This window comes from Rhinopithecus roxellana, chromosome 21, assembly GCF_007565055.1.
Source record: "Rhinopithecus roxellana isolate Shanxi Qingling chromosome 21, ASM756505v1, whole genome shotgun sequence".
Lineage (NCBI taxonomy): Eukaryota > Metazoa > Chordata > Mammalia > Primates > Cercopithecidae > Rhinopithecus > Rhinopithecus roxellana.
The window spans coordinates 61,593,192-61,618,474 of record NC_044569.1 but is presented as its reverse complement, the minus strand read 5'-3'; the positions used below and the strand labels follow the sequence as shown (position 1 = coordinate 61,618,474).

The window sequence follows — 25,283 nt, the reverse complement described above, 5'->3', positions numbered from 1 at the left end:
TGTGGGCCTCCATTCTTTTGTTTTCTGGGGTTCAAAGGTTACATCAAAAACCTCCCGGCCTGCTGCCTGATGTGACTTTTGAACTCTGAAGGGCACAAGATCATCAGGCCATAAAATAAGGCACAAACACTAAAGGTGTCATTCTGATTGTCCTCAAAGGACAGGAGTTTAAGGCTTGGCCACATGATTCAGGGTAGAGGAAATACTGAGAGAGCAAAATTCAGGGAGCATCAAACAACGAAATCTCAAACCATAGCCAGGAAGGATGTAAAAACGCCTCTGGGGCTGGACACCGGGATAATTGCTAACAATGTCAGCCATATGTTTCTACAGTGATTTCTGGTAAGACAGCCCCTGAAAGCTCAACCATGCAGACTGCCAGGCTATTTTTTTCATTGCATCACCACCAGTGGGTCCCTGTTACTGTACACTGCCTGCCCTGGCCCGCGTAAGGCCAGCAGGAGGGCATTGGGAGGGCCTACACGCTGGCATAGCGGAGTTCAAACTCACAGGAAGGACATCAAGGCAAGGCTGAAATCCGAGAGCTGCGACCTGGTAGTTTGGAAGGAAGAGCTCTATGTTTGCTGTTGGTTTTTTAAAAGGAGAAGAAGCACTGGCTTGGAGTCAAACCTCCCACAAGTATGTCATTGGGAAGGAGAAGATCTCTTTGGATAATGATAAAGGTCTCCTTGTGGCCGGCTCGAATTTCAGGGCCAGTCAAAACAAACATGCAAGGGAAATGCAGCGGAGCCCTACAGGGCCCAACCTGGAAATTGCAGATAAATAAATCTGAACAGATAAATTAGCCAGAATATTCTAAAACCATAAATGAACTTCTACTGATTTATGCAGAGGTTTCCAAGGTGTTTGGAAAATGCATGTAAGGAGCATTTACACTCCCTAGTGGCATGGAAAGTCTTTCACTGGCAGCAGGAAGCAGCGAAGCAAGTGTGGCGGGAAGCCTACAGCTGCGAGTAACCTGCCGTCCTGCCGTCCTGGAAAAAGCTCGTACTCAGGATGGGGTGTGTGTGGGGGTCATCCTTAGAGAGAGAGCAGGGTTCACTCCCCACTGCACAGAGGGGGAAACCAAGCCCCAAGTCGGGATGATTCAGACACATCTGTCCCCGGACGTTATTCTCATGCCCAAACCAAGTGGAGGGAAGGGATGTTTTAAAAGAAGTGGATGTGTAGAAATTCGAGCTTCCACAAAGGGCAGGAGAAAGGGACACTCCTGACCTGAAACTCAGACCTGAGGCTGTGGGTTTGAAGGCTTAGCAGTACCAGATGGATGCTCAGGAATTGCAGGCCGAATAATTGCAGCTGAGGAATAAGGGGTCCAGATAGGGAGATAGAGAGAGGGAGAATGGGAGGGCGAAGCTGAGGGAAAGAAGAAGAGACTCAGAGGGAAGACAGCTCACGGGGTGGCTAGTTCCTCTAGAGCTGGGGAGGGATTTGTGAATATGGAAATAGAGGAAAGACATTTTCTTTGGAATGACTGGGTTTTATTTTATTTTATTTTTAGAGACAGGATCTCGCTCTGTTGCCCAGGCTGAAGTGCAGCAGAGCTACCATGACTTGCTACAACCTTGACCACCTGGGCTGAAGCAATCCTCCCACCTCAGCCTCCCAAATAGGTGAGACTTCAGTTGTGCACTACCACACTCGGCTAAGTTTTACATTTTTATTTTATTTTATTTTATTATTATTTTTTTGAAGGTTTCAAATGTACTTTATTTCTTCAATAATGCCATATCTTAATGGGTACACAGTGCTATAATTTGCCATCAGTTATGAGCTGTTTTTTAAACAATTCATTATTACACCAGCTGGGATGATTACTGATTTCTCCATTCCTTTGGGGTAACTCTGCCAACAGGGGACAGGTTCCATTCTATTCCGATTTGTGTTGCCACATATGTCCATGTAGCAATACAGAAAGTGGCTCCACCAGCTAATACAGCATTACCGTATTTGTCATGAAAATCAGGTGTACAGTTTCTGGTGGCTCTGCCTTGCCATTGATTGCTGAATGCTTCGAACTTGGAGACGATTTAGTGCGTTTTTGACCAAGGGAAACATCGTGAAGGTGAAGCTAGAACTGCGACAATGGAGCTGCTGCTTTGGTGCAAATTCGCTTCAGGTACCCTTGAACCTACATTTTTATTTTTTGTAGAGACAGGGTTTCACTATGTTGCCCAGGCTGGTCTCAAACTCCTGGCCTCAAGCGGTCCCCCCATCTTGGTCTCCCAAAGTGCTATGATTACAGGTGTGAGCCACCACGCCCAGCCATGACTGGGTTTTATTCTTAGTCTAGGCCCTCAGTATTTAGGCTTAGCTCCTGGGAAGAGTGAGCAGTGAGGGCAGAGCTCTTCTCCATCTCTGTCTCCCTAGAGCAGCTATTTTAAAGAAGAGGTACAGTTTGACTGTGAGTGGATCTGGGTTCCAGTGTTTAAGGCACCATGTCTTTGAAAGGTGGCATCTGTGCAGGGGTGAGTCCAGGTCTCCTGTCTCCCCTAGTTACCCAATCACCCCCTTTGTCTCCTGACACCTGCTTTCTGAGTGGTTAGAGGACCTTACCTGGGTCCTTATCTATGCTTGGACTTGGGCCACCATTATTAGTTCAAGCCTTTGAGTTTCCCTGGTTTGCTTGAGTGATAAAAAATTCACTCTGTGGGGAAAGAGGGGGACAGAGCCCGAGGCTGAGGCTGAGAACGCCTTCTGATGGGACCTGTTCTGCACACCAAGTGTGGAGGACGGCTGTCCTTCAAGCACCTACAGAGCTGGTTACTCTGGCCCATGGGCCTGTTTGAAACTCACCTTTCTTCACAAGACCAGGTTAAATACTCCCACCTTCAGGAAGTCTTCCTGGACTAGCCCAGCCCAGAGGAATCTTTCCTTTCTGATCACATGGAGTGCCATTCTTCCAGTGTGTATCATGCTTGGTTTAGTAATGTTAATCAAGTAGACTGTACATGTGCATACATATTTTTATGTGTACATATCTACATCAACATCTAAAGCCCTCTCCAGCTGGACTAAAGGCTCCTCCAGGCCAGGAACCTTGTCTTTCCTCTTATTCATCTCTCTTTCTAAAAATATTTCTTGGTTAATTGATGTATTGACTTCTTGGGTGCACTGCACATGTTCTTTTGATGGACATTCATTTTATTAGAAGTTGAGTGGGAGACCATTGATTTAACATGCTCCCCCTGGGCCAGGCACAGTGGCTCACACTTGTAATCCTAGCACTTCGGGAAGCTGATATGGTTTGACTGTGTCCCCACCAAGTCTCAACTTGAATTGTATCTCCCAGAATTCCCACATGTTGTGGGAGGGACCTAGGGGGAGGTAATTGAATCATGGGGCTGGTCTTTCCCGTACTATTCTCATGATAGTGAATATGTTTCATGAGATCTGATGGGTTTATCAGGGGTTTTCACTTTTGCTTCCTCCTCATTTTCTCTTGCTACCACCATGTAAGAAGTGCCTTTTGCCTCCCGCCATGATTCTGAGGCCTCCCCAGCCATGTGGAACTGTAAGTCCAATTAAACCTCCTGTTCTTCCCAGTCTTGGGTATGTCTTTATCAGCAGTGTGAAAACGGACAAATACAGAGGCTAAGGCTGGAGGATGGCTTTCAGGCCAGGAGCTTGAGACTAGCCTGGGCAACATATTGAGACTATGTCTCTAAAAAAAGATTTTTTAAAAAAGTTAGCCAGATATGGTGGCTTGAACCTGTAGTCCTAGCTACTCAGGAGGCTGAGGCAGGAGCACTGCTTAGCCCCAGGAGTTGGAGGCTGCAAGTGAGCTAAGGAGGTGCCACTGCACTCCAGCCTGGGTGACAGAGTGAGGCCCCCATTTTTTTTTTTTTTTTTTTGAGACGGAGTCTCGCTCTGTCGCCTGGGCTGGAGTGCAGTGGCCAGGATCTCAGCTCACTGCAAGCTCCGCCTTTCCGGTTCACGCCATTCTCCTGCCTCAGCCTCCCGAGTAGCTGGGACCACAGGCGCCCGCCACCTCGCCCGGCTAGTTTTTTTGTATTTTTTTAGTAGAGACGGGGTTTCACCGTGTTAGCCAGGATGGTCTCGATCTCCTGACCTCGTGATCCGCCCGTCTCGGCCTCCCAAAGTGCTGGGATTACAGGCTTGAGCCACCGCGCCCTGGCGAGGCCCCCATCTTAAAAAAAAAAAAAATGCTCCCTCTGGTAGGAAGTAGAATTATAGTTATCAGAGGCTGGGAAGGATTTGTGTGTATGTAGGGGAGGAGTGAATGAAGAGAGAGTGGTTAATGGGTACAAATGTGCAGTTAGATAGAAGGAATAATTTCTTTTTTTTGAGACAGAGTCTCGGAGTCTCCCTCTGTCACCCAGGCTGGAGTGCAGTGGCCTGATCTCATCTCACTGCAAACTCCACCTCCTGGGTTCATGCCATTCTCCTGCCTTAGCCTCCCGAGTAGCTGGGACTACAGGCACCCGCCACCACGCCCAGCTAATTTTTTGTATTTTTAGTAGAGACGGAGTTTCACTGTGTTAGCCAGGATGGTCTCGATCTCCTAACCTCATGATCCGCCCACCTCGGCCTCCCAAAGTGCTGGGATTATAGGCATGAGCCACCTCGCCCAGCCAGAAGGAATAATTTCTAATGTGCAATAGCAGAGTAGGGTGACTGTAATTAATAACAATGAATTGTATTTCAAAATAGCTATATATCGTATATATTTCAAAATAGCTAAAGGAGCAGACTTGAAATGTTCCCAAGACATAGAAATGATAAGTGCTCAAGGTGATGGAGATTCTAAATATCCCGACTTGATCATTACACATTCTACACATGCAACAAAAGATCATATGCACCCCTTGCACATGCACGAATGTCATGTGTCAATTTAAAGCATGCCCCCTCCCCGCTGCTGTGCTCCATGAGTCTGTGTGTGTGTAGGATATCCACACCAATCACAGCATAGTCCTGTGTCACTTCTACACGACAAGAAGGGACAGGGCCAGAGGTGGTACTCCTGGAGTGGGGACGCAGGCCCAGAACAGTTCACTTTTGTGGGTGTGAGGAGTGAGTCAGGCTTGGGACAGGAGCTTGGACACCTGGGCCCCAACCTCAGAGATTCCGATTGAAGTGGTCTGAATGGGGACTCCGGCCTCATTTTTTCTTAAAAACTCCTAATGACTCCAATGTGCACCTAGGGTTGGAGATCGCAGATCTATATACAGTGAAGTCAGACTGTCTCCTGGCTCCTGTGTTTACCTGCTGCTGTACCCGTCAGCACAGGTCTACTGGTCTCTGAATCGCAATCCCAAATTAGTGGGAGAGGAAATCTGATTGGCTGAGCTTGGGATCACGTGTCCTTCTTGATCCAATTAGCCACCACCAGGGGGATGGGCAATGAACTAGAAGCTGACCCGCCGCTGAGGAACCCACCCTTACATCTGGGGTGTATTTCCCACGAATGGAAATGTTGTGCTGGGCAGACATCCCCAAAGGTGACTGGCACAGCTGGTGCCATATGCTATGAAACTCTTGTTTGTTTTGAAGTCTGTGAAGTCTTTAAGGGCAGACATCATTTTCTGAAACCCTATGTATTAATCACGTTTTTGTTTTCTGTATTTTAAGATGCTTTGACATCTTGGGGCCCTGTGGACCCAGGAAGGGACTGCCCTTCCCAGGGTTGGCTGTTTCCTACAGGTAGCAAACAACTTGCCTGCAAGATGCCTTCGATATGCAAACCAACTCATCCCAAGTCCGTTCCCCAAACTGGCTCCTTTCATCAGGCTTAGGAAACTCTAGACATCATCCTCCTGCCCAAAGTCACCCTAGGGTCAGATACCATTCAACTAGGGACCGCCCTGATAGCGCAGAGCCTGCTGAAGTTATTCAACCTATCCAATCTTAAACTTGCTCAGTGGCTTGCCCTGCCTCGCCCGTTCCTTCCGTTGAGAACCACAAATGAAGAAAAAACTTGGCCCATGCTTTTCCCCCACTCCTGCCTCCTGACCCGACCTGGTGCCTCCCTGTGTGGCTCTGAATGGTGTGACATGGTCTGTCCCCTTCTCTTGGGAACTGTAAGTAACAAACGATCTTTTCAGTGGTGGTCATCTCATAATCTGCTGGCCTTACCATATGATATTGTTTGAATATTTGTCCCCTTCAAATCTCCTGTTGAAATGTAATCTCCAGGGTTGGAGGTGGAGCCTGGTGGAGGTGTTTGCTCATAAGGGTGGACCCTTCATGAACGGCTTAGTGCCATCCCCTTGGTGACCAGTGAGTTCTAGCTCTGAATTTATGTGAGATCTGGTTGTTTAAAACAGTGTGGTACCTCCCCACTCGCTCTCTTGCTGCTGCTCTCACCCTGTGAGATGCCTGCTCTCTTCACCTTCTGCCATGAGTGGAAGCTTCCTGAGGCCATCACCAGAAGCAGGCACTATGCACCATGATTCCTGTACTGTCTGCAGAACCATGAGCCAATGAAACCTCTTTTCTTTATAATTTACCCAGCACAGGTTTTTTTTTTTTTTTTTATAGTAATACAAGAACAGCCTAACACATCATCCCTGAATAAGAACAACCTCTTGGGTATGTTTTTAAAAATCCCAGCATCTGGCACAGTACCTGTTACATAGAAGGCAAGTGATAAATACTTGCTGAATTAAATATATGAATAAATGGATGGATGGATGGATGGACAGATGGACAGATGGATGGACAGATGGGTGGGTAGATGGATGGATGGATGAGAAGGCCCTTGAGAGTTTAGAGGGGACATGGTATGAAGTTATATGCCTGATCCAGCCCTGGGTGATGGATGCCTAGACCTGCCCGCCCATGCTCTTTCCTCTGTCTTAGGAACCACAGGCAATTACAGTGGGATAACCAAATGGAGAGGCCAGGTGACTCCCTGAAAAATAGCAATCAGACCAAGACCTGCAGAAGAAAGGGTGTGGATTCAGTGTCCCAGCTCTTGAGGGCACTGTGTTTATAGGTGGAAATGATGAATGGATGTGCACCGACATTTATGTCGCTGTGCTGGGACTTGCTCTCTCTTCTGCTCACAGTCTCTCTCTATAGGATAAAAGATTCTGAGCACCAAAGAATTGTTGTCCCATCTAGTCAAACTGGGGGAAACTGACACACTCCATCTTGGTTCATTAGACCCACGGATGAATTATGGGATGTAGAGGGAAACCGTGCCTGGCGCACGCTTAATGAGCCCAGGGTCTCCAGTGATGGATGTATGGATGGAAGTGAACATTCATCTACTCTCACTTGCTCCAATGATGTCATTTTTAACCAACAGTGAACTTCACCCAGAAACCAACCCGGACACAGAGCAGAGATAAGGCGGGTGAGAGTGCCTCAGGAGGAATGTTAACCAGATTCCAGAAGCCTGCCAGTCAGTCCTGCTGTGAGTTCATTTAAATGCTCAGTTTAGCTCTTGTATTAAAACAAGACAGGGCTAAAACTTTAATTAATCCAGTTCAGCTGCCACACTCAGGCACGAGCAGAGAATAAAATGAAGGTCACAGGAGAAGTCCAGGAGAGAGAATTTGACAGTCTGTGCAGATGAATGAGGTTATGGCAAATGGCCTTTGAGATAAAAGGGAGGCCCAGGCCGGCAGTTCATTTAGAATAGGAGTGGCCATCTGTCGATAGCTGGGTCTGGATTCCAGATCCTTGCTCTTCTGGAGCATGCAGAGGTGTATTGGTGTGTATGCGTGCATGTGTGTGTGTGTGTGCTCACCTGCCAGAGTGGAGAAATAGGTAAGAAGCTGCTAAAAGGAAAAACTCCTCTTCCATGTTCACCTAGTTAGAGATTTATCTTGCTTACCAACTAACATCCATGGAGGGTTCTTTTCTTGTCTTGTCTTCTTTTCTTTTCTTTTCTTTTCTTTTCTTTTCCCTCCCTCCCTCTGTCCTTCCCTCCCTCCCTCCCTCCCTCCCTCCCTCCCTCCCTCCCTCCCTTCTTTCCTTCCTTCCTTCCTTCTTTCCTTTCTTTTCGTTTCTTTTTTTTCTTTTTTTTTAGAGTCAGGATCTTACTCTGTTGCCGAGGCTGGAGTGCAGTGGTGCAGTCACGGCTCACCGCAGCTTCAACCTTCTGGACTCGAGTGATTCTCCCACCTCAGCCTCCCCAGAAGTTGAGACCACAGGTATGTGCTGCTGCACCTGGCTATTTTTTTTTTTTTTTTTTTTTTTTTGGTGGAGAAGGGGTCCTGCTATATTGCCCAGGCTAGTCTCATACTCCTGACCTCAAGTGATCCTCCTGCCTTGACCTCCCAAAGTGTTGGGATTACAAGCATTAGCCACCATGCCTGGCCTTAATTCATATTTCAATGTACATGTTACTTCTTCACAGAATCAGTTGACTTCAGCCTGAATTCCTGAGCTCAAGGAAGGTGTGGGGATTTTGAAACTGGTGCATATACATGATGGTGGGCCAAGCCAGCAGTAGTGTGGCCTTAAGTAGGAGCAAGGATGCTATATTAGGGTTCTCTTGAGGGACAGAACTAATAGGATATATGCATATATGAAAGGAAGTTTATTAAGGAGAATTGACTCACAGGATCACATGGTAAAGTCCCACGATAGACCATCTGCAAGGTGAGGAGCCAGGAAGCCAGTGATGGATCAGTCTGAGTCCCCAAACCTCAAAAGTAGGGAAGCTGATGGTGCAGCCTTCAGTCTGTGGCCAAAGACCTGAGAGCCCCTGGAAAACCACTGGTGTAAGTCCAATAATCCAAAAGCTGAAGAACTTGGAGTCTGATGTCTAGGGGCAAAAAGCATCCAGTACAGGAGAAACATGAAGGCTGGAAGACTCAGAAAATCTGCTCTTCCATCTTCTCCTGCCTGCTTTAATCTAGCCTTACTGGCAGCTGATTCGATAGATGGTGCCCACCCAGACTAAGGGTGGGTCTGCCTTTCCCAACCCACTGACTCAAATGTTAATCTCCTTTGGCAACACCCTCACAGACATACCCAGGAACAGTAGTTTACATCTCTCAATCCAATCAAGTTGACAATATTAACCATCACAGATGCAAAGCAGGGGAAAAAAGGATGCCAGGGTCCCGAGACCAGCTTCTCCTCTGAACTTTGCTCAGCACCCTGCAAGCAAAGGTACAGGGAAAGCCAACAGTCTGCTGTGGCTTAGAAAAGGCCCAGAGGTAGGCAGTGGAAAGTGGACATAGAGGCTAGTGGTGTGGAACCAGGAGGATGCAGTGGAGGCCTCGAGGACCATCAACCACATCCAAACACTGTCCCCCAAGGCACACTACTCTCATTGCCTTGACCCCTCAGTGCCCTCTGGGACTTAGATACCACGCTGGGAAAGGAGACAAGCCCTGTGTTAACCAAGGCTGCCTCCGTCCTGTCTGTCCAGATAGCCCATCCACCGTGCCTTGGCCTACCTGCTTTCTCTCTCACTTTCTCCCTCCCACCATCTCTTTCCCTCTCTCTCACGTGCTCCAGCCACACTGGTCTTCTTATAGGTCTGGCAATGCCAACACACACTTCTGTCTCAGCCTTTGCACTCACTGTTCTTACTTCTTGGAATGCTCTATGCCCAAATATGCTCAGGGCTCCCTTCCCACTTCAACTGCTCATGTATCATGTTTTCAGAAAGGTCTTCTCTGACCACCTTATTTAAAATAATTCCACCATCCATCACTCTCTGTCCTGTTTTATTTGTCTTCAGAGAACTTATCACCACTGACATCATGTACATATATGCATACACACACACATATATGTATATGTCTGTATATATATATGCATGTATATCACACACAGGTGTACACACACACACACACATATATGTATATGTCTGTATATATATATGCATGTCTCAGACATATTGTGGGTTTAGTTCTAGACCTCCACAATAAAGCAAATATTATGATAAAGTGAGTTGCACACATTGCCCAGATCCATCAGAGGAATCACTATGGCAGCTATATAGCCTTATAAAATGTATTTCTTAAATAATACAACTTGAAGGTCAAAATTACTCCTTGATCCATAAGCCCCAGAATAGATTTTGTGTTAGCAGGCATGAAAACGACATTAATCTTCTTATATATCTCTCCATCAGAGCTCTTGGGTGTTTAGGTGCATGGTCAAATATTTTGAAAGGGTTTTTTGTTTGTTTGTTTGTTTCTGAGCAGTAGATCTCAACAGTGGAATTAAAATGTTCAGTAAACCATGCTATAAGCAGATGTGCTATTAGCCAGGCTTTGTTGATCATTTCCAGAGCCCAGGGAGAGTAGATTTAGCATCATTCTTAAGGGGCCTAGGATTTTCAGAATGGAAAATGAGCATTGGCTTCAACTTAAAGTCACCAGCTGCATTAGAACCTAGCAAGAAAGTCAGTCTGTCCTTTGAAGCTTTGAAGCCAGGCATTGACTTATGCTCTCTAGCTATAAAAGTCTTAGATGGCGTCTTCTTCCAATATAAGGGTGTTTCATCTACATTGAAAATCTGTTAGTGTGGCTGCCTTCATCAATAATCTTAGTTAGATCTTCTGGATAACTTGCCGCAGCTTCTCCATCAACACTTGCTGCTTTACCTCAAGTGCTGATGTTTGTGGAAATGGCTCCTTTCCTTATACCTCCTAAACCAAACTTTGCTAGCTTCCAACTCCTCTTCTCTTCCTCTTCTTCCCTCCTCCTTCTTCTTCCTCTCCTCCTCCTCCTTCTTCTTCCTCTCCTTCTTCTTCCTCTTCTCCTCTTCCTCCACCTCCCCTTCCCCTCCCCTCCCCTTCCCCTCCCCTCCCTCCCCTCCCCTCCCCTCCCCTCCCCTCCCCTCCCCTCCCCTCCCCTCCCCTCCCCTCCGCTCCTCTCCTCTCCTCTCCTCTCTTGTCCTCTCCTCTCAGTGTTTATAGAATTGAAGAGATTTACAGCCTTGTTCTGGATTAGGCTTTGGCTTAAGGGAATGCTGTGGCTGGTTGGATCTTCTATCCAAACCAACTACAACTTTCTCTACATCGGTAATAAGGCTGTTTTGCTTTTTTATCATCTGTGTGGTCACTGGAGTGGCACTTTTAATTTCCTTCAAGAACTTTTTCTTTGCATTTTCAACTTGACTAACTGGCACAAGAGGCTTAGCTTTCAGCCTGTCTTGGCTTTCAGTGTGTTTTCCTCACTGTGTAATTACAGCTTTTGATTTAAAGTGAGAGTTGTGTGACTTTTACTTTCACTTGAACACTTAGAGCCCCTTGTAAGGCTATTCATTGGCCTAATTTCAATATTTGTGTGTCTCAGGGCATAGGGAGGCCGAACAGTCAGAACACACAACATTCATCTGTTAAGTTCGCCATCTTGTATGGGTGTGGTTAGTGGTACCCAAAAACAATGATAATAGTAACAGCAAAGATCACTGATCACAGACCACTGTAACAGATACAATAATGATGAAAAAGCTCAAAGTATTACGAAAATTACCAAAAGGTGACACAGAATCATGAAGTGAGCATATGCTGTCAGAAAGATGGCCAGGACAGACTTGCTCCATGCAGGGTTGCCACAAACCTTCAATTTGTAAAACACACGATGTCTGTGAGGCGCGCTGTAGTGAGGCATGCCTGCATATTTGTTTGTTTGTTGATGTCTATTTTCCTCCATTAGAACATTATTCCACAGAAGCAAGGACTTGGTCTTCTTCATTCACTGCTGCATCCACAGTGCTCAGGACAGCTTCCGTGCAGGAACCCCTCCTGAATGACTGGCATTTGCACACAGCCTTCTCCACTGCACCATGTGGACATGAGCAGTTTAGGGAATGCAGCGTCCATCTGCCCCTTGCTGCTCCTGTCGCAGCCTTCTGCCTTCAGGACCCACCATTTAAGCCTCTTCTTCCTTCTCTACCTCTCCACTGCCTCAATCCAGAGAAACTTTATCCAGCCTGGGGCAGGGCTGTCTGGCTCTGACTGATCACATATTCTTCTAAATCTATTATTTATGCCTAAACCGTATGCCCTGAGTCTTTCAGGCCTGAGGCTTCTTATGCTCAAAAGCTGGGCTTTGAAATACAGAAAGCTTCTTCCCCCCTTAAAACTATGGTCTCTGCTGTGAGTTTCCAGAAGCCTATTTTGTAACACAGAAGTGAAAGCTTGATTCCTTTTACTGTATTTCACAATGTCATCACTTCACTAATGCGAGGCGTGTGAATGTCTCTACGGCTGCCTATACCAGAGGGCAGGCCAAGGGGTGAGTAAGTAGGGTGAGGTTCGTGGATCAAAATATTATCTGTCACATACTCTATAGTACAGGAACTCTCACTAAGTATTGCAAGTGTAAATGACCTTGGAAGCACTTTCTAGCTGGTGCCACAGCATTGGCAAACAAAGCTAAAAATAATAAACACAGTGTTGCTGGGGATGTGGGAAACACCATGCATCGGGGATGCTGCACTCATTTGCTCTGATATTTCTGGAAAGCAGTCTGGTAATAGTGTATCAAGAACTATGAACATTATCCCCTGATGATGCATTGGTAATACCACTTTGGGAAATCTACTCCATAAGCATAAGCCAAAAGAAGCAAAAGAAAAACCATAATCTTGTTCAAAGATGATCATGGCATTATTTAGAAACAATGAAAATATCCCAGACAGGAAAGTGGTTAAGCACTATGATCTGTCAAGACAATGGGATAGTAGCTAAATCTTTGGGCTTAGGGTAGGATAACTACTTTCACAAATAACCACAAACCTTGGTGGCTTAGGACAATAAAGTTTATTTCTTACACATGTTGCAACCCAATGTAGGTCAGTTGGGAAGACAGGTTTCCGTGTGCCATCACTCAGGGACCTAGGCTTCTGTGTTTAGTAGCTCCACCATTTCCTCCCTGTGTCTAATAGATCCATGAGGGAAGAGAGTGAGAACAGAGGATTGCAAGGGAGGTTTCATGAGCCAGATTCAGAGGTCTGGAGGCAACATTACTTCTACCCACATTCTAGGAGTCAGAACGCAGTCACATGGCCACATCTAACTACAAGGGAGGCTGGGAAATGTAGTCTTGCTATAAGCCCGGGGTGAAAGGGGAATTGTTTGCTGAACACATAGCAGTGATTGCCACACTGTCAACAAGTTACACATGTTGACTATGCTGACACATGAGCACTTAAATATTAAATCATATTAAATAGACAAAGCAAAACACAGAAACACTAATTAGGACTGATTACTAATAACTATATACTTGCAATTATGTATACTGACCAACTCAGAAGTGATTTTAAAGTGTTGTGGGCTTTGTAGTTGTATGTTTTGTCCTTACTGTAAAAAGAAAAATTCACAGGGCAGATAAAACTGTGGTTATGGATTCATGTGACCAGATGTGGGACTGCATTATGGTGTTTACCTTTTTGAAACTTTTTCATTGAAAACATGATGTTTGCAGCAACATGGATGAACCTGGAGGTCATTGTGCTAAGTGAAATAAGCCAGATATGGAAGGACAAATACTATATGATCTCATGCATATGTGAAATCTAAAAAAGTTGAACTCATTGAGGTGGAGAGTAGAACAGCAGTTGCCAGGGGGTTGGGGCTGGAGAAAACAGGGAGACGTGCTCAAAGGGTTCAATGTTAGTTATAAGATGACTAAGTGCTGAAAATCTAATGGACAGCATGGATGGTAATGGATGTATTAATTAATTTGATTGTGGTTATCATTATACAATGTCTACATATTTCAAATCATCACATTGTAGACCTTGAGTATATTCAATCTCTGTTAGTTAAATATTTTAAAATAAAAAATTTAAAAACATAAATGGAGTGTCAGTATGAAAAAATAAAGAGAGTTTTCTCAGTTCTATTTTTCTGATTATAAAATAAATACCTGTTATTGTAGAAAATTAGAAAAGTGTTTTTCAAAGTATGTACTGTTCTTCAGCTCACTGGTAAACACTGATGATACCACTTTACAGTTCTTTCTCCTAGGCATATATTTATATATTTAAGATGCTGTAGACTATTTTGCAGGCAGCATTTGTCATTTAACACTATTGCATAGGTATTTTTCCTTGTCACTAAAATTATTTTTCAATTTTAATGTCTTTACAATATTTCATTATATAGATGCACTAAAATTTAAGCCACTCTCTGGGTGAGGGACATTGTTCCCATATTTTGCTGGTATAACTCACTCTCTAAGGATTATCTTTTACAAACAGCTTAGCCCACATTTTTAATTACTTTATAGGATGAAGTCCTTAAAAAGGAATTACCAGGTCAGAAAACATGAGTGTTTTCAAGGTTCTTGATACACATTGCCCAAACTGCCTTCCAGAAAGGTCATATAATTTATATTCCTCTCTCACTTCACTTTTATAGCATCCAGTACTATTAATATTTCTATTTTTTGCTGGTTTGATAAACAGGAAGCTATCTCTGGTGACTTTATTTTTAATTTTTTGGATTCCTTTTGTAGCTGAGTAGCTTTCTTATGTGTATTAGCCAAACATTTGTATTTTCTCTTTTGTAAATTATCTATTCATAACCTTTACCCATTTTCTATTTCTTTTTTCTTATTGATTTGTATGAATGCCTTGTATAGTAAGAATATTAACCTTTTGCCTGTCATGTATGTGGCTAATATTTTTTCGGTTTATTGTTTGCTTGTAATTTTTTGACATCTAGATGTTTACAATCTTTGTGTGATCTAATGTTAGTCCTTTCCCTTGTGATTTCCTTCCTTATTTTATACTTAGAAACTTCTTTCAATGCAAGGATTAAATAAATACTTATCTACATTTTCTTATGGTTTTTCAAGTTTTTCAGGTATTATAATTTTAATGTCAGTTTATTTTATTTTATGATGTGAGATAAGGATTTAGATGTTTATACCACCAAGAGAACCAATTTTTTCCAAATCACATTCAACTAATTCATTCATTTCTCACTGACTTGTAATATCTCCTTTATTAGCTATGAAGCTCTTATTAAAATGCAGATTTTAGAATCTGTAAAGTGAAAAATAACAATCCATCACTGACCACCCAGAGTTGTCATGAAAATATACTATTTATTTTTAGATAAATCTAAAAATCACATGTGTAAATCTATGTGAATAGAATAAGATAAATAGGTTGGGCGTGGTGGCTCCCTCCTGTAATCCTAGCATTTTGGGAGGCTGACAGGGGTGGATAGCTTGAGCTCAGAAGTTCGAGACCAGCCTGGGCAACATGGCAAACCAAAAACATGTCTCAACCAAAAACACAAAACATCAGCCAGGCATGACGGTGCACGCCTATAGTCCCAGCTACTCAGGAGGCTGAGGTTGGAAGATTGCTTAAATCTGGAAGGTGGAGGTTGCAGTGAGCCGAGATGGCGCCACTGAACTCCAGCCTGGGTGACACAGTAAGACTCCCTCTCAAAACAAAAATGAAAACAAACAAACAAAAAAACCCCAAACAACAACAAAAAACAATAAATGGATGCCACTTTTGGGGTGGGGGATCAGTTTAAAGAAGCAGATGAAAAAATGACAGCAGTAGGTAAGTTCAGATTAAAAACGAGGAGGATGGCCTGAATTCAGGTTTAGGTCTGTTTTCCTAGGGAGCTGACCTGACCTGAATGAAGTTCTCCCAAGAAACCTTTGGCCTGGGGGCAAAGGCAGCAGTGAGCCGGGCACAGAGGCTGGCGTGGAGAACATGAGTCATGGTCAGATTTGTTTCTTAATTCCTAGAAAGCTCTTTCCCATGAGCTTGGAAATGGGCTTGGGTTGAGAAGGTAGGGAAGGAAATGGGGAGGAGACATGGAAAAGTGGCTGCACATTTTTGTGGCATTTTCTTTCAGCATACAGACTATTAAATGACAGCCGAGTGTGGTGGCTCACAGCCACTTTGGGATGCTAAGTAAACGGGTAGATTGCTTGAGTGCAGGAGTTCAAGACCAGTCTGGACAACATGGTGAGACCCTGTCTCTATAAAAAATACAAAAAACAATTAGCCGGGCACGATGTTCTGCACCTGTAGTCCCAGTTACTTGGGAGGCTGAGGTGGGAGGATCGCTTGAGCCCAGTAGGCAGAGGTTACAGTGAGCCGAGATTCTGCCACTGCACTCCAGGTGGGCAACAGAGTGAGACCCTGTCTGAAAAAATAAATAAAATAAAATAAATGAATAAATAAATAAATAAATGAAGTGTTTTTCAAAAGTTGACATGTTCCAAATGTTTAATCAGATCTGGGCTGGTATACTCCTTCCTAATGCCACCGGACGTTTTTCTGGAATTTTGGTCTGACTTTGGTTTGGACAGTGACTCATGAATGGAAGATCCCTTACACTTCATTTCCTATGGATTTGACCACATCTATAGGCTGTAAACTAAATCCCAGAGTTCCACTGCTCACAACCTTCCGTTTTCTTAGCTTTCCTTTTTCCGTTTCAAAACAAAACTAAGTCATATTGCTCAGTATTCAAGCTATGAGTCGAGACGGGAGATTATTAAGTGTTTTTTTTTTTTTTTTTATGGAGGACAATGGTAAAAGATCTAATATCCATACCACATAGCCCTGAGTAATGTTTTTTTCTGTCATCTTTAAGAATGATGCACAATGTGTGAATATGGCCCACAGTTGGGGCCTAATTATGATTCTCCAGCGAATGCACTGCATTTTGGAGGAAGTCTTAAACGAGCACTTAAGCAGTAATGCCTCTGAGCACATCACTGTGGATCTGGAAGAGGGCTTCAATTCCTGCACCCGGAGCCACGGACGCCCACGCTGCTCCCACAAGCACTTTTATCACCAAGTTATTAGACCATTATGGTCTACGATTGTCTTTTACCGCCTTTGATTTTTTTCTGTTGTCAGACGTGAGGAAAGTGATGTGTAATACGATCCAAAATGCTCTTGTTTGTTTTAATCTGCTGTTTTAATATATTATGGCTTCCTGCCATTACCCTTCTCTAGCAGGGCCCTAGGGTCCCTTGGAGACAGTGGGAGCCTAGAATGTGCTGGGCACTTTGGGGATTTGGTGCAAAGCGGTGGCATGTGTGCTCCTGCCAGGGGGGACCTCAGAGCCGGGGGTGGAGCTGGCAGCTGCGTCCAGAGGCTTTGGAGATCACTGTAAAAAAGAGTGGCCTGGGGACTGGGCAAGTGGAACTTGCTCTCCAAGAGATCTCTTGCAGCTGTGAGTTCCAGCAGGTGTTTGTATGGATTTGGGGTCCAAAGCCCTCTTGGGCTTGAGGTGGGCTTAGGGCAACTTCCCAAAACCCAGCTTGGCAATGGTGAGAAGAGATACCCGCTCCAAGAAGTGCTTCAAAATGGAGCTTTAGGTGTGGTCTTGGGTGATGGCATCTGTGATGATTACACACAAGTACAAAACACTCTAGTCTTGGCTCTGTCACTAACTGAGCACATCCTTTCCCTCTCAGAGCCACTTGGTCCCCCGTGTCTGAATGAAGAGTATGAGATTAGGCCCTTCATAATTCCCAGCCTCCCATCAGCTCCCTGGCCTTCCTGGTATATTAACATAGGGAGCTGTTCCTGTTTCTCTTCCATCTTATGAGAAACCATTGGCTTCTCAAGGTCAGTGGTCAGCAAGCTGGAGAAGGCCATGAACAGGGCTCTCTTTGCTCTAAATAAAGTTTTAATTGACATATAATAATTATACATATTTATGGGGTAAATAGTGATGATGTCATACATATAATGTACAGTGATCAGATCAGGGTGATTAGTGTATCTTTGCTTTTGCAGTGACCACCAAAATCATCCTGGAAAGACCTCTGGGAGAGATGGCAGAGCTTGGTCCACTCTGCATGCCAAACTGGCTGCTGGCAAGGAGGTTGATCATCTCTGATGGCCTTCAGCCACAGAGCAGCCACACCCTTAAGAAGATATCCCTGCCTTGAAACCTTCGTTTAATCAATGAACGAATACTCAGTGAGTACTGAGTGTGTGTCAGCACATCAGCTCTTTTCTTCTTCATATCCACCCTGTGAGACATGCAGGAAGGGTGTTTATGTCCTCTTTACAGGTAAGGCTACTGAGGCACAGTGTTGGGGGCCATCGCCAGAACTGAGAGTGACTATGCAGATACTGGAATCCTTCCCTTCACCATTAGACCAGTGCTTTCCCACTCTATTGTAGATGGCACATTACAGAAAAACCCTCACTTCTCAATTCCACCAAACACTGATCATTAAAGGAGAAGACATGAGTTGGCCATATCTCTACACATCTCATTAAAAAAAGTTTCAATTTAAGAACTCTGGGCTGGGCATGGTGGTTCATGCCTGTAATCCCAGCACTTTGAGAGGCCAAGGTGGGTGAATCGCTTGAGGTCAGGAGTTTGAGACCAGCCTGGCCAACATGGTGAAACCCCGTCTCTACTAAAAATACAAAAATTAGCCAGGTGTGGTGGCGAGCACCTGTAATTCCAGCTACTCAGGAGGCTGAGGCACGAGAATTGCTTGAACCCAGAAGGTGGAGTTTGCAGTGAGTTGAGATTGTACCACTACACTCCAGCCTGGGTGACAAAGCGAGATTCCATCTCACAAAAAACAAAAACAAAACAAAAACAAAAAACAAAACAAAACAAAACAAAACAAAACAAAAAACCTCCGGAGAGGAAAATTAGAACATACCCATGTATGTTTAAATTTCTGTTGTGATGGATCACCGTCTGTCAGTGTAAAACACTGTGCTTTGGCCACAAGTAGCAACAGAAAATAAAATTCAAAAGTCAAAATCTTGTTCATTATCTTATGGGTAACAATGGCTTTAGGGGAGGAAGAATAGTTCCCTTAAAGGTAATTGATCCTTTAGTGCAAGATGGCAGATGAGTGCAAAATTCCAGTGAAAACACAGTAAAGATATCTAAAGATCAAAAATCCATAATAGCACTAAGAATGAAAGTGGGGGCAGCATCAACAGCATCAACAATCTCTATCAACAGCCCAGAGATTCTAGTTTCTGTAAGAGATGCAATTAATAAATCACAACAGAGTTGTATCTAAGAATGAACTGAGCTGCCTAGAGAAGGCTAGAGCTCCCTGTGTGGATGCTGGTGCCCTACTGATATGGTTTGGCTCTGTGTCCCCATCCAAATCTCATCTTGAATTGTAATCCCCGTAATCCCCATGTGTTGATGAGGGGACGTGGTGGGAGGTGACTGGATCATGGGGGCAGTCTCCTACATGCTGTTCTCATGGAAGTGAGTGAGTTCTTATGAGATCTAATGTTTTTATAAGTGTTTGACAATTCCTCCTTCAAATGATGTCTCTCCTGATGCCTTGTGAAGACGGCGCTTGCTTCCTCTTTGCCTTCTACCATGATTGTAAGTTTTGGGAGGCCTGCCCAGCCATGTGGAACTGTGAGTCAATTAAACCTTTTTCCTTTATAAATTACCCAGTCATGAGTATTTCTTTATAGCGGTGTGAAAACTCACTAATACACTTACTATAAAGCCTTTTTAAATTTGTGGCCCTGGGTTGGGGAAAAGGGTGTAAGGAGGTGCCAGCTCTCAAGAGCTGAGTTGACTGTCAGCCACCACAACCATCCCAATTCAGGTAAGAGGTGAGGTCATGTGTGGAAATGTACACCTTCTTGGAGGAAGCCCACCATGGCTTCCCATATTAGTCAACTTAGTGTTTCATTCATGCAGAGGAATGCGTAGTAGACAATGTTGCCAATCCAAGGCCAACAGACAACGAAGGATACAAGTTGCACACAAGGGAAGACTAACATTAACATGAACAGCAAAACCCAATAGAAAAATGTATTTCAAGAATGGAGAGAACTTTAAAAATCTTCCTAGACTCCTCGGAGAGATCCAGGATCTAGATTTGTGAAACAAGAACAGGCTACTATGATATTGAATATTCCCAACACAAAGATGATAAGTGTTTTAGATGATGGATATGCTAATTATTCTGATTTGATCACTGTATTGCAACATCACTATGTACCCCATAAATACATACAATTATTGTGTGTAAATTAAAAAACTTTTTTGGCCAGGTGCGGTGACTTATACATGTAATCCCAGCACTTTGGGAGACTGAGACAGGAGAATCACTTGAATCCAGGAGTTTGAGACCAGCCTGGGCAAAACAGTGAGACCCTATCTCTAAAAAAAATAATTAATTGGGCATGCCTGTAGTTCCAGCTACAAGGGAGGCTGAAATTGAAAGATTACTTGAGCCTAGGAGGTCAAAACTGAAGTGAGCTGTGATCATACCACTGCACTCTAGCCTGGGTGACACAGTGAGATCCTGTCTCAAAAAATTTTTTGTTTAAGAAGGAACCAGAGGCCGGGCTCGGTGGCTCAAGCCTGTAATCCCAGCACTTTGGGAGGCCGAGACGGGCGGATCACGAGGTCAGGAGATCGAGACCATCCTGGCTAACATGGTGAAACCCCGTCTCTACTAAAAAATACAAAAAAACTAGCCGGGCGAGGTGGCGGGCGCCTGTAGTCCCAGCTACTTGGGAGGCTGAGGCAGGAGAATGGTGTAAACCCGGGGGGGTGGAGCTTGCGGTGAGCTGAGATCCGGCCATTGCACCTCAGCCTGGGCGACAGAGCGAGACTCCATCTCAAAAAAAAAAAAAAAAAAGAAGGAACCAGAAGTAGAAGAAAAAAAGGAACAGGCTACTATGAAAAAGAATCTCCAGAAGACAAAAAAGAATAATTGGAAATTAAAGATAAAATTGCCAAAATTGAAAATGTAATAAAATGGCTGAAGATGAATTTGATAATATCTCTTAGAGCACAGAGCAAAATGGTGAAAATATGAAAAGTATGAGATTAAAATTAAGAGACAAAATGTTATTCCGAGAGATCCAGCATTAAAGGGATGAGAGAAAGAACAGGTGGAGAGAGGAAATGAATGCATAAATTGAAGTAGTGTGAGCTTAACAATTAAAGAAAAACAGAAGCTTACAAATTCAAAAGGTGCACTGATTTCTGAGCAGAAAAATGAAAACAGACCCGTATCTCTAGGTGAAGCAATGCACCACAGAGATAAAGAGACGATTCTAGACTGGGCCTGTCCAACAGAGTAGCCAGGTGTCATGTTTGGATACTGAGTGCTTGAATGCAGCTGGTCCACATTGAGATGTGATGCGAGAGTAAAACACCTACAGATCTCAAAGCCTTAGAATGAGAAAAATAATGTGAAATATCTAAATAATAACTTTAAAAATAGTGATTACAAGTTGAAATACTATTTTGAATATACAGAAATGGGTTAAAAAAATACACTATAAAATTAAATACACTAAAAATTTCTTTTTACTTTTTTAATGTGACTACTAGAAAATTTTAAATTACTTATGTTGCTCACATTGTATTTCCATTATGCATTGCCATTCTAGCAGCATCCAGAGAGAGAGACAGAGAGACAGGAAAAGAGAGAGAGAGAGAGATCAGCCACAAAAAAGAATGAGGGTATGATCGATTTCAGATTTCCATAAAAAAGCAGGAGGACAGAAAATTATAGTATTTATTTATTAATTAAATTTTTATTTTTTTCTTGTAGAGTGATATTGTTTGACTCTGTGTCCCCACCCAAATCTCATCTCATAGTTCCCATAATTTCCACATGTTGTGGGAGGGACCCGGTGGCTCTTTCCTGTGCTCTTCTTATGATAGTGTGTGGGTCTCACAAGATCTGACGGTTTTAAAACTGGGAGTTTCTCTGCACAAACCCTCTCTTTTCCCGCTGCCATCCAGGTAAGATGTGACTGGCTCCTTGTCTTCCACCATGATTGTATGGCCTTCCCAGCCATATGGAGCCATAAGTCCAATAAACCTCTTTCTTTGGTAAATTGCCCAGTCTTGGGTATGTCTTTATATGCAGCATGAAAACCAGCTAACACATAGAGACCCAGGCTATGTTGCCCAGGCTGTTCTGGAACTCCTGGCCTCAAGCAATCCTCCTTCCTCAGCCTTCCAAAGCACTGGGATTACAGGCATGAGCCATAGCGCCTGGTAAAAATATTATAGTCTAAATTTATTGGAGGAAGAAAAGATCTTAAATCAAAATTTAATATTCAGCCAACCTATTAATCAAATATGAAGGTGAAATAAACACTTTTCCAGCCATGCTGGATTCAGAGTGAATTCAGGACCTTTATCTACCAATCATCCAGTGTCTAGGAGAGAAAGGAGCAGCCATGGTCCAAGAAACAGGGCCACGCTTCTAGGTGTGAAACAGAAAGGAATCTCGGGGGACACTTCCACAACAGGTCTAGAAACATGGCTCAAATCGGAATATGAAGTCAGAAGACTCTGAATAAAACTTCAAGCATAGAATGGGGGTCAGTTAACAGGCAGGACAATGAAAAAGGTAGAAAATCTCGGCCCAGTGGGAAAGAAACAGGTGTATTTTTCCCCCCTCTGTTTAGGAAAGAAGAGGCACAATTTGAAATGCCAAGAAAACAAAACAGAAAAACCAGAGAAGAAAGGTTTGGTTCAAATGTAAAATCAGCAAAAATGTGGCCTGGTTTTGAGCAATTGATGGAATAAAGAAAAGAGGATCCATTTACCTCCTCCTGGTAGCATTCTTCGAGAGAGAGTCAGCTAGCAACATATGATCATATTTCCTTTTCAGTGGATCTGATTATACTCTTTCTATAGTGATCAATAATTATATAATTACATTTACATAGTTATAACTAAACGTTTGCTAGTTTTGATTTTTATAATCAAAACAGAAGGCAATTATAGACAAGAATGTGCATCTAACGATTGACACTGTGTAGGTGATGCTCAAGCTAGGGGAATTCAAGTTGTGAGCAAGAAGAGGAAGGGCAAGTGTAGGTGCAACTTTCTTCATTTGACTTTGGGATGAGACAAGAGGTATTGTGTAAAGGAGATGGGACAAAAATAAAGGATTATGTATATTATTTAAAAATAAAAAGACAACTAATTGAAGAACCAAATACAATAATAAAATGAAACTCAAAATCGAGAGAGATGATTGAAAATATTGCAAGTGAACTAAATTCCTCCTCTATTAAATAGTGCAAGTGACTTGATATTATCTAATCACGGCAAACCCAAAAACTGAAATCTATGCATATTGTTTAGAATTATGGTGGTAACTTATCAGAAGAATTAAAAAAAAAAGCTTAAAAGAGTTTCCTCCAAAGTATAGGACTTGTGTGGGAGACAGCAGATAGGGGTTTGCTTTTTATTTCATACCAGTGTGTACAGTTTAATTTTTTTAATCTTATACATATATGTTATATTATTTTTGAAAATACACTTATAAAAATTGGTATTAACAATAGGTATAAAGAAAGCTCTAATTAAGGACTTGTTTGTCTCTGCTGATGACATTTGCTAGCTTGGGTCTTTAGCTAATGACGTATCTCCTTGTCTTTGTGGGTCCCTGGTCTGTGGCTGAGCTCCTGTTCTGTGCACTGACACACTCCATCATTCTAAGTCAACATGTGCACTTAACAGTGCTATTTAAGGCTTAATAAATATTGTATCATCATTCATGGGGGGTGGTGTGGAGAGAGACGGCAGCTCATATACAAGAGAGGGACTTTTCTTGTCAGGGCCATTGTGTATATACATGTCAAAGAGATGGACACAAAGAGGAAGCAAATTTTAACTGAGGCTTTTGAAAATGGAATAAGGAAATTTATAGCATCCTTACTCATTTCTTCGGGGAAGGGAGGAAATTCAAGGGCTCTCTGGGCTGTCCAGGGCTCATGCTTCTGGTCCCAAGCTAATCCGCCTTAATGTGTTGGTTCGTGGGCCCCGCATATTCTCAGCAGCATGAGCACTCAGAGGCCACGGTGTCTGGGCACGTCTCCAAGCTCTCCCATGAGAAGGGGCATCCTTGCCCCTCCAACCTAACTCATCATCAGGCCTTGCCTCGGCCAGGGAATGGTGGGCCCCAGCAAAGCTAGGTCTCCAAGACTCAAAACAGAGACTCAGGTCCCCACTTTCCAAGAGTCCTTGGACAATGAGCTGACTGCTGGCACTTGGCTGGTTCCAGACCTCGCTGCTCTTTGTGGGATGGTCTCTGGATCCCCTCTTCCTGGGATTGATCCTTCCCATTCTCATGTTTCCACCTGCCTCTAAACCTCATGCTCCTTCTAATTTGGGGGCCTTTTCCACAGAAACTCTTGCCCTTTCACTTAGTTCTTGCCAAGTGGTTGGAATAAGTATTTGGTTTCCCAAGGTAGCTACTATGAAAGAATCAATATACACTTGGATGCATGAATTCTAATCTGCTTGTTAAACAATCAGTTACTGAGTTTTTATGTTCCTTACAGTCAGATCTATCAGTGTTCCAGTGTCTTCTGATCATCTATACCTTGTTGCCGATCCCAATACAAGTTAGTGCAAGGGCCTTCATATGTAGAATTTCTCATAGAAGTCTCTTGTATTTGTTAGGACTCTTTTTGATTCCAAGCCACAGAAGCACAAATCAAATTAGCTTAAGCAACAAAGGGAGTTTATCGGTTCTTAGCCAAGGAAGTCAAGGTGGATATATATTCAGTCATAGCTGAATCCAGAGGTTCAAACAGTGTTTCCAGGGATCTGTTTCTCTCACCAACTTGGTTCTGCTTTGCTTTGTGCACTGCACCACTTTCACGTGACTTTCCCCTTGTGGGATGGAAGATGGTTTCTGGAATCACCATTTATACTTGTATAGTGTGTGATACAAAAGAAAATCTAATTATCTCTTATTTTCTTTGTATATTAAATCTTTTTATTTTTTTGAGATGGAGTTTTGCTCTTGTTGCCCAGGCTGGAGTGCAATGGCACGATCTCAGCTCACTGCAATCTCCACCTCCCAGGTTCAACCGATTCTCCTGCCTCAGCCTCCCAAGTATCTGGGATTACACGTGTGAGCTACCATGCCCAGCTAATTTTGTATTTTTAGCAGAGATGGGGTTTCACCATGTTGGTCAGGCTGGTCTCGAACTCCTGACCTCAGGTGATCCGCCTGCCTCGGCCTCCCAAAGTGCTGGAATTACAGGTGTGAGCCACCATGCCTGGCCTGTATATTAATTCTTTTCTTTTCTTTTCTTTTTTTTTTTTTTTTTTGAGACAGAGTCTCACTCCTGTTGTCCAGGCTGGAGTGCAGTGGCGCGATCTCAGCTCACCACAATCTCTGCCTCCCGGGTTCAAGTGATTCTCCTGCCTCAGTCTCCCAAGTAGCTGGGATTACAGGCATGCGCCACCATGCCCGGCTAATTTTGTATTTAGTAGAGACGGGGTTTCTCCATGTTGGTCAGGCTGGTCTCGAACTCCCGACCTCAGGTGATCCGCCAGCCTCGGCCTCCCAAAGTGCTGAGATTACAGCAGTGAGCCA

General features: G+C 43.6%; 1 protein-coding gene across 1 annotated transcript; it reads right to left on the bottom strand.

Annotated features, from left to right (window-relative positions):
• Nucleotides 1–1,705: 1,705 nt before the first annotated feature.
• On the bottom strand, nt 1,706–2,146 carry LOC104671254 (cytochrome c oxidase subunit 7B, mitochondrial). Its single transcript, XM_010374686.2, is given in 2 exon segments — nt 1,706–1,991; nt 1,993–2,146. Coding segments are annotated over 2 exon segments (243 nt in total). The 5' UTR covers nt 2,080–2,146; the 3' UTR covers nt 1,706–1,835.
• Between the last annotated feature and the right edge of the window lie 23,137 nt (nt 2,147–25,283).